Source organism: Eucalyptus grandis, chromosome 10, assembly GCF_016545825.1.
Source record: "Eucalyptus grandis isolate ANBG69807.140 chromosome 10, ASM1654582v1, whole genome shotgun sequence".
In the NCBI taxonomy this organism is placed as follows: Eukaryota; Viridiplantae; Streptophyta; class Magnoliopsida; order Myrtales; family Myrtaceae; genus Eucalyptus; species Eucalyptus grandis.
The window spans coordinates 20787447-20801285 of NC_052621.1; the positions used below are offsets into that span (position 1 = coordinate 20787447).

Consider the following 13839-nt stretch of genomic DNA (forward strand, 5'->3'; position numbering starts at 1 on the left):
GTCAAATGATCATAATCTTATAGTTCCGAACAATGGATTGTATATGGACTGTCCTGCTGTATATCGCTTTCATCTGACTAGGAACTCGAACAAAGAACCAACTTTGCCAGTAGATGCTGCATTTCGATGCAAGAAATTATAATAATTCGAACTCTTCATTAATAATCAAGTCGTGATTCAAAGAGCTTTTCGTGAAATCATATGTTGCGAGGTATATACATATCCCATTAGTGGATGATAATCGAGAATGTTTCCATGGTGTCTAATTGACGAACGAATCGAAAGTAGAAAAATGAACTAAGAAATGATATTATAAACTTTGGGTATACACATCTGATCGGTATTACATGATGAAATAACTTCCTATACCTAACTCTACATTTGCAATAAGGCTTTTGGGTCAGCTTAAATTTAATATGAAGGTGCATCATCCCAATCCCAAGCGGGGACAAATGAATCCCAGAATTAGTATGTGCTTACGCAAAAAATTACGTTACCGATTCTCTACGGGAGCGACGTCGCTGTACAAGAATTGAATTGATTGTAGTTAACCGATATATCCTTCACTCTTGACTTTATTTATACAATTTTTCCTGCCTTATCTCTTTGCTCCTAAGTCTTCAAAGCTTCTTCAAAAGTTCTCCTTATGGAAGTCGAACTTGGTGGATGTCTTGCGAGAGAAATCCAGAGCCAAGTGATTTAACTCCTTTGTCAACGCCGGCGCCCCACAATAGAAGACTCCTGCAAAATTGTTCATCGTGGCCAAATCAACAACGCATGCATAACAAAAATAGTTGTGACAAATCGTTCGAATCAAGCAGAATCACTAAAGACACGGCGGGCGCGGGGGTTAGGTTAAGCGGGGACCCACCAACTCGCTTGTCGGGGTGGTGCAGCGCGATCTTCTTGTAGACCTGGCGCCAGTTGGGCTTGGCGAAGTGGGACATGACCCGGGTCCCGGACACGACGTCGACCCCGTGCTTCGCGTGGTTGAGGGTCTGGAGCATCGCGATGAGGGCCGACCGGGCGTCGCCCTCCTCGAACACGCTCGTGCAGTAGTTGTGGAGCTCGATGACCTGCCGCTCGTCCATCCCGGCCACCTCATCCATGATCCCCTTGAACCACTCGAACGAGCCCTGCTCCCGGGTCACCCAGTAGAAGTAGGCCTTCCTGGTCTTGAACGCTCCTCTGCCATGGCTGCTCCTGTGGCCCGCCTTGGGATAGTGGCTGTTGCTGTCGTCCGGGGTTAGTGGCGAGACGGGTCGTCCTCCACTCTCCAACGAGCCCATGTGGTCTTGCTCGTTTTCTTTGACTTTTATGTTGTTGATGATGTCCTTCACGATGCTCACCATGGGCGTGGCGCCGATCCCTAGCCCCACCAGGAGCACTACCTCATACTTTTGGTAGTCTTGTGCTGGGGCTCCGTATGGACCGTCTATCAGTATCTTTGGGAAGCTGTAACGCATTGGGAAAAGGACAATCAATCATGGCTCTACTAAGCATTCAATAATACATGTTTGATTGTCAAAAAAAAAAAAAAATAATAATAATACATGTTTGAAATTGATTATGCAACTATCTTTTTCCAACAATGATTGGTGGCGCCTTAAAGGAAAAATCGGATAAAACCAACCGGGACTTTAGGGTCTCATTAATCCCCGTCTTGTTCTACGTCTTCTGGATCTATCACGGATTTGGTATGTCTTTTTTTTTTTTTTTTTTTTTAATGGAATTTCGCTAGACCACGCATCGTTTCCTATTGTTCGGAGGCTTGACTTCTGTAAACCTTAACTACCATCTTTAAGATAACTCTAGCGGAAACTGAAAAGGTTCAATTTTCAATTTCATTGTTGCACCTTTTGGGCAATTTCCTCACCGTGTGATCACCGTATATCTCGGAAAATCCGTTGATTATTTCAAGATCAAAATGTCTGTTTTCTTTGAAGCTAGTGCAACCGAGGAAAAAAGTCTTACCGTGGGATGCTTCCTCCTGGAACGCAATCAGCTCTCAGCAGTCCACTTTTCCCAACGGATGGAGGTTGGCATACCTACCAGTCCATAAAATGGAGAACAAATCAATAATCAAATGGCTCGCAGAAATTCTGGAACTATGAATCCCCCACTAGACATGATTAATCAATCGATCCAACCAACCTCCGAGAATACGCTTTTCAGTTGCCTTGTCCAATCTCCCAATGTCCGAATGTGGACGCTGAGGTAGTCGTCTCCCGGGGACGAAGTGATCGAGAAAGGGTGCCTGCTCATAATTAAACGTTAGCATCTTCTCTAGCAATGATTGCTCAAACATCGTGGATCATCACAAATGTCATATGAGAGAGAGAGAGAGAGAGAGAGAGAGAGATACCATTCAAAGGGAGAAACAGCCGAGCAGTTTACGAACATGTACTGCCCACTTCTGTACTTGAACCCATGGGGCTTCGACATGTGCAGTGCCAGTACATTCCCCGGGTAAACCGCCACCTGCATGAATGCCCATCAAATTTTAATTCAACATTCATGACATCTTCATCGGCTAATGAATAGATTATTCGTTAATTATATGCTCCAGATGACGATGATCAGAAATATGCAGATTAAATATGGCCGTTTGGTTCAGGGTTTATATTATAATAACCTTGAGAATCTTCACCGGCTTGATGCTGGACCTGAAAGCCCGGATCAACCTTTCACACGCATAGAGGGTCACCGGCACTGCCAAGTACATCCATGTCTGCGATTATAGTCAAAAGAAACAGTGATTAAAAAGAGAAGAATAGCCTTGGAAGCAACAATTGTGGCTAGATTTGTAGTAATTGGAAGGAGGGAGGAGGAAGCTTACCGTCTTCTTGTACCATTCGTGGGCGAGGTAGAGCTTGATCCCGTGGACGATGAGCAGCGTGTAGACGATGACGAAGAGGTGGTGCGAGTACCAGAAGGCGTTGAAGCCCGTGAGCTTCTTTAAGGGCCCGGGCACGTTGATCTTGCTCCTCCTGAACCACGGCATGGCCAGCGTGAAGGCGATCGCCATCAGAACCAGCATCAGGATCCCCGTCACGCCCTCCACTCCTTTCACGAACCACCAGTAGTTCGGGGGCTGCTTATCGCCGAAGTAGGGCTTCATGGGCTCGTACGCCTCGGGGCTCGCGAGTAGGAGCCTTGGGAAGTCGCACGTCAAATGCGAGATTACATGCAACCCGACCCCGACAGCTATCCCTGCCGCGATCACCTGGAATTGTATACACATAGGGAATATGATATTAGATCAAGCTATTCATCAAGATCTCGGAGTCGAGATTATTTTGAGCAACAAAAGTCAGATGAAGTTAACAAGATATAGTAATTTACAATTAGCAAAATGTGAGTATGAATTGCAAGCAAAATTTTGACATTTCATTGTATACTTCATCACACACAATAGTAGATAATACCCAAAATATTTCCATTGCTTAATTATATGAGTATTCTTATGTGGAGTCTCTCATTTCATTAGATTAATGATATTCTCAGTAATAAAAACAATGGAAATAAAAGCACCTCGCTGCCGTATTACCTTGTGAAAGTTCAGGTTGTCGTCGAAGGGGACCGCAACACTCAACCGGGTCTTGTTCCTAAGCCATGTGATGGTGTTTCGACAAACGGGCAACAGGATGAGGGCCATGTTGAACTTGACTGTCTCGGCACCGCCCTTGGCAACACAGACGCAGTAGCCCATCACGCCGAATGCCGCCCTGTTCCGGTACTGGATGAACTTGTAGGTGAAGAGGCCCGCCATGATCGCAATCCACAGCACCATGACCCACAGCCTCTTCCAGTTGTCCATCAGGAAGTACTTGGCGTGCTCACACCATCGGCGGACTGGGTTGTTGTCGATGGTCGGTTTCAGCTTCTGGCTCAGTAGCTGGCTCAGGACTTTGCTCTCTCCGACTCTCACGGACTGGTTCGGAGCTTGCAAGAGCAGTGTTTCCAGGTTCTGAACCTGTGTAGGGCAAATCAAGAACGTGTTACACATGGATGGCTATTTCATAGACGTGGCTAGTGAAAAAGCTCATTTTCCAATAGCGATCCTAATTTAATACCGATGATGACTACGTTAAATTTCGTAAAAATTGCAAATTTTTGTCCAAATTACATAAACGATTGTTTAATGATATATATATATACCATGATGTATCCCTTATTATCAGGGTCCAATTCCTCCATGATGAGAGCTGCATATTCGTCGGCTTGCTTCTGGATATTTGACAGCTTATTCGCCGATGCGCTCAGGGTGATGATCTGCAAAACCAAGGATTTATTCTCTTTCAACACAATTAAACAATTCTACGTCCAGACAACTTCTTTTTATTAATTAACTCACAGAAAAAAAAATTATAAAAATAAAAATAAAAATAATCATAATCCTTCAACATATTTCAAAGAACGGGAGAAAAAAAATTATATACCTCTCTGACTTCTTCCTCCGCGATTCTCCCATCCGCGTCTTTGTCCACCCTAACATTTTATTGCACCACCAACCATTTCGCTTTTAATAATCAAGAAAACTTTTTATAATAACATTAACTTATTCAATACCTACACGGAAATAAAATCTAAGACTAGCCGAGAGCGTTTTGCTTGCTTACATGTCGAAGAAAGTTTGCAGCCTCGAGTCGAAGCTCTCGTCGCTAATTTGGTCCCAGAATTCCTTGAGCTGATCCTTGGTGATGGAGTCGCTAAATATGTTGCGCCTCTGCGCGAGTGCTCGAAAGAGCTCGGTCGCAAATTCCTTAGACTCTTTGTTCATTCCTAATTGCAATTATTTACAGACGTAATAGACATTATTGAGCTGTAAAGGAGGTACCAAATTATAGTGCAATAACCCAAAAAATAAAAATAAAATGGGAGTAATTTTCAGGATTTTTAATTTACCTATGCATTCACAGAACTGGGAACAATGCAGGAGGCCGCCGGACGAAGCGGTCAACTGGTCGAATTTCTTCTCGACCGACGGCCACCCAGAGGCGGCGGAGCCAGCGCCGCCGCCGCCGCCGCCCGTCTTGGCGGCTATGAACTTGAGGCCCTTGAGCGCGTGCGCCGCTGCCGACCTCGTCCGGTCGAAGCGCCTCGCCGGTGGTGCCGTCGGCCGCCGCGTCAGGGAGGCGATGCGCTTCAGCTCCTGCGAGACCTGCCGGAAACGGGACGAGGTGCTCCGGAAGACGGACGACCCAAACGACGACGACCTCCGGGTCTCGAACGTCCTCTTCGCGAGCAGCGCCAGCTCAGGGTCCTCGAAGTTGGTCGCCCCGCCGGCGGCCTGCACGCTGTGGACGGCGACGCCGTCGTCCCGTATGTCGAGGGTGATCTCGACGTACGGGTCGCCATCTTCCTGCTCGTCTTTCGAGGTGGCGCCGGCACTCCGGAGCCCCGCCGTCTCCGCAGGGATGTTGAATCTCGCGCTCTTTCTTGAGCCTCGCTTGGAGCTGCGAAGGGCCGATCCGAGCGGCCCGCTGAAGGCTGTGCGGCCGTCGCTGCCGACGCTTTCCGTGTCGGAACTATTGTTGTTATCCGATGAATAGTTAAAAGTTCCCATCCCAATCTCTTCGTTTCTCATCTTGAAAATCGAAAAAACACAAAATCTCCGGAGCAGAAAGGATGATGAATGGATCGAAGTGCGGAATACAAACAAAACCCAGAAACAAAGAGAGTCTGAACTAACTTGCGGAATCGAAGAAAGAGAAAGTAAGGATCATTTGACCCAGTTCCGCGTCAGTAAAAATCCGGGAAAATGACAAGACTTTTCCCGGAAGAAAGAATCGAATGAGATCAAGAATCCCAGAGAAATCAGGAGGGTTCTTTTTCCTCCCCCTCCTTTTCTGGGTTGGGAGGGGATTGAACTGAAAACGAAGAAGGCGGTGGAGAGAGGTTTCAGAAATTAGGAATATATTCCTTCTTCTTCTTCTTCTTCTTCTTCTTCTTTCTTCTTCTTCTTCTTCTTCTTTTCTTGTAAACGAAAGAGTTCTTGCGTTTGTGCTAAGTGCCGGGAGAGGGTCCATATATATATATATATAGATAATATTACCTAATATAACATATGTATATATGTACACATATAAATGAATTTTGGAAGCGGTCGGCACGGGCTACAGTATGAAACGAAAGTGCTGGCGGTCAATGGCCACGTTATGTTTGGAACAGAAAATGAGTAATTTTCAAGTTACATAGATATATAAAAAAGGAAAATACGAGGGAGAGCGGAAGTTTCTGCTGGGGCTGTGGATGGGATGCAATCATATGGTGCTGTGGTAGTAATTAATATTAAAGTTTCTGGAAAATTGGGACGAAGAGTTTTTCTTTACTTTGGAATATGTCATGGCGAGGACCGCGACAGAAAAGGTGAGGAGAGTCAAACAAAAACACCATATAATATCAAGAATAGATCTTAGCCTCCTCCAAGTTGAAGGTAAAACTTGCTTTTAGTTAATTTAGCCTCTTGAAAAGTCGAGCTCAAGATTCGCGGCATTGATTCAGAAAAATTATACATAAAGTCATAAATCTATTATATTTTTGCTACTTAGATTTTAAGCCTTTTAGTTGTATCAATCGAGTCATAAAACTTTTTATATTTTGCCAAATGAGTACATCATGTCATTTCACTATGATACATGGCACAGCCGAAGAATAATTTTTAATAATATCTTGATATTATTTTATTTTCTTATTTTTTTCATCTCATCGGCCATAGGCGAGAGCGAACAACCCTCCCCTAGGCTGGGCGAGGGCATTGCGGCTCTTGCCAGCCACGGGCAATGGCCTGCATGCCTTGGCCGGCCACAAGAAAGGGCGTCGAGCCCTCACCCAAATCTAAACAAGGGTAAACACCCTTACTGACCCTGGGCAAGGGCCTCTATACCCTCACCAAGATTCAGGGAAGAGCATTGCGGCCCTCGCCTATGGCTAGTTGGCAAGCAACCTCGTTGACCGCAGTTGTAAAAAAAAAAAGGAAATAGAATTTTGAAAAATTAATTAAAATATCACTAAAAATTGTCAACGCTAGTAATTTTCAACCAAAAATATACTAAATAAATTCAATTGGTAAAATGTGAAAATGTTTATGATTCAATTGGCACAATTTAAAATTTTAAGATTGAATTGATAAAAAGGCAATTGGTTTGTGAATTTTTGAATAATTTTCCTACATTCATTCCAGTTCTACTTTGCACCTTATTTCCAAAACCATAGACTTACGTTGAGTTTCATTGGTGAACAACAGATTCCACATCACGATAACTTAAAGGGTCAACATATTTGCTAAAAAACCATTATCAAGAAATTATTTTCGAACTTCCCCGCTTTTGTATGATGGGAAACTAGTTGACCGATGGAAAATAACAAGCTTAAGTCAGAAAAAAATGATTTTCTCTTCTGTCAAGATTTTAATAGTTTTCCTTGATTTCTTGTTGCGTGTCAAAGTGAGAAAGATAAATCTCTCTATATCTATTTCCTATCTCTCGCCGATTTTTTTTCCTTTTCTTTTTCAATAATTATGATCTATTTTCTTTTTCTCATAAATCTTGTCTACCATCTCCTGCATATACTTCATTAATGCTCAATTTTTTCTAATAACTCCAAAAGACACCATTATATATAATGTGTTGCAAGTATGATTTCATAATCTTGTTATTTTGATAAATTACAAAAGAAACAAAGAAGATGTTGATTCAAATTTGTTGGTCATTACATGTCATTTTTTTATGAAAACAATTTTTTAAAAGTTGTTTTCAGTGCAGACAAACACCAGATAATTTTCACTTATGCAATGGCCAGTGAGGAGTTGATCAAGCATGTTAAAAAAAATTGCAGCAACCATCTTTTAAGGAATAAAGAAATTTATCTTGTGTTTGATGAGGTGAGGAGATAGCATAATGTCACCTGCACCAAATACTTGTAATAATGTTCTTGTATTAAAACACATGAAAAAAAAAAATAATTCCAGAAATCAATTTAATTAAATAAGTTTTGAAAGCACATGGTTACAGTTATAGATCATTATGTCCTATATAATTTTAGAACTCTCAATAATGACCACCTTGCAGTTAGCACATGCTTGTCAAAGGCCATATCTTATACTACTATTACTCTAATAAAGTTCCAGAAGATAATCACGTGCAAAACATCGACAAAATAGGTTTCAAGAGCAAATGGCTAAAGTTGAAGATCATCGATGTTCGCATAATTTTCTAAAGGACCCTTAATAATGTGACTACTGGGTAGCTAGCACATACTTGTCGAAAGATTATATTTTATGTTCCAAGTTAAGGATTTCAACCCTATTTGCATCATGTCCCGCCGGTAAGAAATCATTTTATGTATTTGTTGGTTGACTTCGTGCTACTGATCGAGCATCCTAATCACCCAATATCAATTTGATTAGATTTGATTTGCATTTCACAGACCCTATCCTCCAAATGGCTTTGATTTTTCATGACGCTTTCACATAGGCACTAAAAAGCAGATTAAATAACAAAGGTGGCAAATTATAAGTTCGCAAGTTGACCGTTTGACGACGAGAACCATGGCCCATGCAATTACTCTCTCTCTCTCACTCTCTCTCCCACTCTCTCTCCAGGTCGAATTTATTTCTCGGCATCCGACCGAAAAAAAAAAAATTATTTTTTGTGAAAGTCGAAGAAAATTACGTCCCGATCTAGTCCAACATATCGGCATGTTTTCGTGTGGACAGGATTACTTACTCAAAATAGAAATTAAATGCAGGCTGTCAAATTTATTGAATCGGGTCGAATTATTAGAATATTAGATAGCACATTCACTTAACCATTTAAATTAACATTTAGTATAGTTAGTGTTGGTTTTACAAAATTTATATAGTCTCAGAGTAGAAGACCCTGAGTCTAAATCTCTTCATATTGCCTTAATTAAGTAAGATATCAACGATAGCTAGCTCATTACACAATTCAACATTGTAATTTTCTTGTCAATAATTTTCGTCCCCTTTCTCTTAAATGAATCTTGACTATGTCACAATCGTCAATCTAGAACCTACAAGTTGTATGTGATATAAAGTAATCATGATTTAAATCAAACATTTTATAGCGAGTGAGAGATCTTTATTACGTTTTATAAATGGGGTTGCCAAGAAATATTGTCCCCACAAGTGAAGTTGTACAAATTCTACTCTTCCTTCAGTCCAACGAACTGCGATGAGGAATTCAGGCACCTAGTGGAAACGGGCAAGTGCCGACTAATCTTAAATAAGATGGTCGCGGAACCGGTGAGAAACTTTGGGAAAGCATTTTTCCTCAGGGAGGATGAAACGGGCAAGTTGCGAAACATTTTTCCACAAGGGAGGATGGACCATCTAAAGGTACGACGTTCGTATGACATCGCCTATGACACTACGACCACTTGTCGGCAAGATATCTTATCGCGTATCTCCAAAAGCCAAAAAGCAAGATCGGATTTTCCTATTTCCTGTTTCAATTTTATTTTATTTTATTCTTTTGGGCACTTTTCCCGAGATGCCACGAATATGTACGTCACCGCATTGAAGGTCAAAAACCTAGGAAAGGGGAAGGAACGCCATCTTCGGGGAGAGAGGAATTATTTGTAATATGTTTTCTTTCTTTCGCACGGAGTGTTTGCTTCGTCGGACCTCTTTCTTGGTTATTTCGAGCAATAGAATATAGCATCTAGATGAGGTAATTATCCAAAAAATTCCTAAACTTATGAAATGGAAATTAATTCAGTTATAAACTTTTCAATTATGCTAATTTAATTATAAATATTTTCACGGTTTATAAATTTAGTCTTAAATCATTCAATTGTACAAATTTAATTCTAAAATTTTTAGTAATTTATTAATTTAGTCCTAAACTTATTATATAGATATTTGGCTAAAAAGGCTACACAGACATATTGTCAAAAGATTTAAAGCTAAATTGAAAAATTCATACAAAGATTTAGCACTATATTGAACAATGAAAAATGTAAGACTAGATTAGCAAATCACGAAAAGGTTTAGGATTACATTAGTTCAATCGAAAGGTTTATGATTCAATAATTATAGGTTTATGACTTTTTAAACAATTTTTCTACAACTTGACCATCAGACATTCTCCATAACAATATGGGTATAATGATGTGTAAATAATGATAATATTAAGCAATGTGGCCATATATATATAGATATTTAAAAAGACATGTTTTTTCAACAATGACTAAGAATTCGCCACACGTTATTTAGCATATCAATTTTTGTGAATCAATTTAGTAATAGGTTATCCTAGAATCTTAGCAACGAGCAATTAGATGTTCAAATGTAAAACATAGCAGTTATAGTTTTCTTTTTACTTCAATAGATCACAAACTTCTAAGGGTTTTATAACAGTCATCATGTAGGAATTTCAAGTCAAAATATTACTTATTAGGCTGGATAGCCGAGCACGAACTTAGAAGTCACTTATTTTCTTTAAAATAAATTGATATTTGAACTTTCGAAAACCATGAAAAATTTCTACAGGTTTTCAAACCGTGGAGTTTCCCTTTTTATGCAAAAATCGAATTTCAAATTCTAAATATAAGAAGTCGAAAAGATGACCTTTCAATTCAAACGCACACGTCTTTTCCGAACATGGCTAGATACATGATTCATTGAATGTCGCAAAGCCGGTTTCAAATGAAATTCATATGATGAACCGTCTTGACAAGTGGATACGAAAAATAGAAAAAGTCAAAAAAGGGCATGATTTTGTCTTTAATATCCGCTCCTTTCTGCCTTCAGGAAACGCGGATTCTCAAAGCAGACGGGCAACGTCAAAGCTTATAAATTAATAACGAAAACGTGTTTGCTAAAAGAGATCCAGCTACTCCTTTCTTTGACTTTGACCGCACGGCCGACTATTCTCCACTGGCCTGGATCAGTCAAACTTAGTTTTACCGGTTCTTTTTCTTTTTCACTTTTTTGAGGGTTTTGGAATAATTTCGATTTTATTTTTTATTTTCTATTTATCCTTATTCAGGCACGGACAACCTTGGGAGCAAGTGGTGCCCGCCATTCCACGAGCCGCTAGATGTACGGCATTGTTCTTGACCATGAATTGTGACATTTGCCATATTTTCATTGAAGTTTTCATGCATCATTCATATGTCACGCCTTAAACTCTATATAATTCACTGAATTATAAGGCCGTTTTGAGTATATGCATCATTTGGTTTGATGACAAAAATAATATATCCATTGAGAAATAAGAACTTTTGTTAGATTTGTTTATGTCGTACCACATGACAAGCACCTAACAATTCATGGATTTCATGAACTAGAAATTAGATTACACCATATGCATTTCTATGCTATCTACGTATATAATTTAGTAACTATTTTGAATATTTATTACAAGTCACATTGATAATTTTGGTCTTAGGTTTTTTTAGATCGTAATTGAGTCCATCAAGATTTGTTAACTTTTTAAAGAGGCCAGATTTATCTAAGTTGACGACAAATATAAAGTAAATATTACTCCGGATTGTCAAGCATTATTAAATTACAGGTACAGCGAGGATGGAAGGCTAGAGATATGGAACACTTTGATTTTTATATTGCAGAAAATATAGATTATATAGGAAACGAGCCACTAGTATTCTACAGACACGTGGATAATTTTCTTCTTTTCCGATGTAACTGGTCGAGTCCAAAACATGTTTAGTTCAACGTGAGATAGCCTTAGTTGTAGGAAGACATCTTGTCTATCCTTCTCTCCTCTCTAACAAGTGGGAAAGGTGGACTATAAAATAATGTGGAATAAAAAATTGGGCAGGGCTATTTGGGCAAAGCTATTTCCAAACTTCTATCTAAAACACGTCCGTGGTAAGGCGATTGACCAAATTAGTTTTTAATGAAGACTAAAAGAAGATAACAAAAAAATCATTATTGTCCACACTTTCGTAATTCCGTATAATTACATATATGTGGAGAGTAATTGGTTTTCCAATGAAATAGAAATTTGAATATAGAGGAATTGTAATTAGGTTTGACCCTCCATTTAAATCATATAAAGTCTTAGATGAAAATACCGACAGCTAAAGCTAATAGCATTATATACTACCAACAAATCAATGAATTCGTGATGAATAGAGAAAAATTGTTTTCCAATCTTGTACATCATTTTTCTTAGAGAGTAATTTTTTTATTGACACTAACTCAAATGTTGACTTTGTGAGCAATTATTAAAAAAATTTCTCCTACCATTGTAATTTAAAGGGTTAATATCCTAAAAAATCATAAATTGGTACACGTATGACAAATTTACCCAAAATTATTTTTTAATAATGAAAAACCCCAAACTGGTATACCCGTGATAAATTTATCCCAATTGACCATAAAAAACCTAAACTGGTATACTTGTGATAAATTTATCCCAAATTAATTTATTCGACCACCAAAAACCTCAAATCGATACATTTGTGACAAATATATCCTCCGTTAAATTAGATTAATATCCCAAAAAATCACAAAAATATATATAATTGTGATAAATGGAGAGTAAAATCTCAAACTAGTACACTGGCTAACCGTCACGTGTCATTCAACTTAATAATATGACAGTAAAATTTAATGAAAATTAATAGAAGATAAATTTGTTATAAGTATACCAGTTTAGGATTTTTGAAGGTCAAAAAGTTAGTTTGAAGTATTTTTCACATGTATACTAGTTTGAAATTTTTCAGGGTATTAATCATAATTTGAGAAGAAAGTTGAAATAGTTTAATAATAATTTTTTTTTGGAAACTTATCATTATGTGGACTCAAATATTGTGATTTATGGTTAACTTGGTCGAAGTGTGTTTTAGAAATAAATAAATAAAAGAGACATGGAAATGGCTGCGACCGATTTTGATTTTTGAAAAGGAAAACACTTTTTTGGTGGGGGAAGTTGGACTTTTCGTAAGTCACGGGGAAGGTGACATAAGCAGTGACCTCTATCCCGAATGTCAAATGTCAACTCTGGAAAGTCAACACGCTGGATTGTTGAAATCTGTAAAGTCTACAAATAGAAATATATCTTGTGAAAATGAAAATTTCTAAACAGAGAGCAATATGATTCTTTATGTTTTTCCCCAAAGATTAAGGAAATAAAAGGATGTGTAGAGACACATATTCCGATTTCCATGGGAAAATAATGTTATATGAGCAATCGAATGTGCACTTTTTCCATAGAGAATGCACGTGGACAGCATTTTAAAGGAGGAAAAAGCTATCTTGATAACTTATGTACAAAAATAAGAGGAATTAATATAGGAAAATTATCCAAAAAATCCTAAATCTATTACCTAATTATCAATTTAGTATTAAACATTTCAATTCTACCAATTGAATCAAAATATTTTCAAATTTCGATAATTGAGTCAATTTAATCAATTTTAGCTGGAAATTGCTAACATGAACATCATGAATCCTATGTAGCATGAGTGTTATTAATGTGGACAATTTAAATAATATTTTTTTATTTTTTTCCTTTTTCTTTTCTTCTCTTTTCCTTCTTTACTTTTTCTTTTTCCTTTTCTCTTGTCTTTTTTTTTTTTTTTTTTTTTCCATTTTTCCCTACGCCAACCATTGTTGGGCCTCATTGATAGGCAGCAGAGATCATTAGCCTTAGATGGGTTGCCCTCACTAGCCTCGAGCAATGGATGCCTAAGCTGGGGTTGGCGAGGGCAACTCTCGCTTGGGTGGTGAGGGCAACTTTCTCCAAATCAAGCAAGGATGACCCTCACTCGAGGCTGATGAGGACGTCCCTTGCCAAGCTAGCGAGGGTCATCCCTCACTTGAGGCTAGTGGGAGGAAAATGA

At 38.9% G+C, this 13839-nt stretch overlaps 1 protein-coding gene across 1 annotated transcript; it reads right to left on the minus strand.

The window, feature by feature from the left end:
• Window positions 1-285: 285 nt before the first annotated feature.
• Window positions 286-5995, minus strand: LOC104422220 (respiratory burst oxidase homolog protein D). Its single transcript, XM_010034474.3, has 12 exons — window positions 4909-5995; window positions 4623-4785; window positions 4443-4491; window positions 4162-4275; window positions 3551-3976; window positions 2840-3226; window positions 2636-2731; window positions 2366-2481; window positions 2155-2257; window positions 1975-2048; window positions 872-1455; window positions 286-741 (listed from the first exon to the last, which is right to left on the minus strand). Exons 1-12 carry the CDS (start codon window positions 5588-5590, stop codon window positions 632-634), a joined length of 2904 nt encoding a protein of 967 aa, XP_010032776.2. The 5' UTR covers window positions 5591-5995; the 3' UTR covers window positions 286-631.
• Window positions 5996-13839: the final 7844 nt, after the last annotated feature.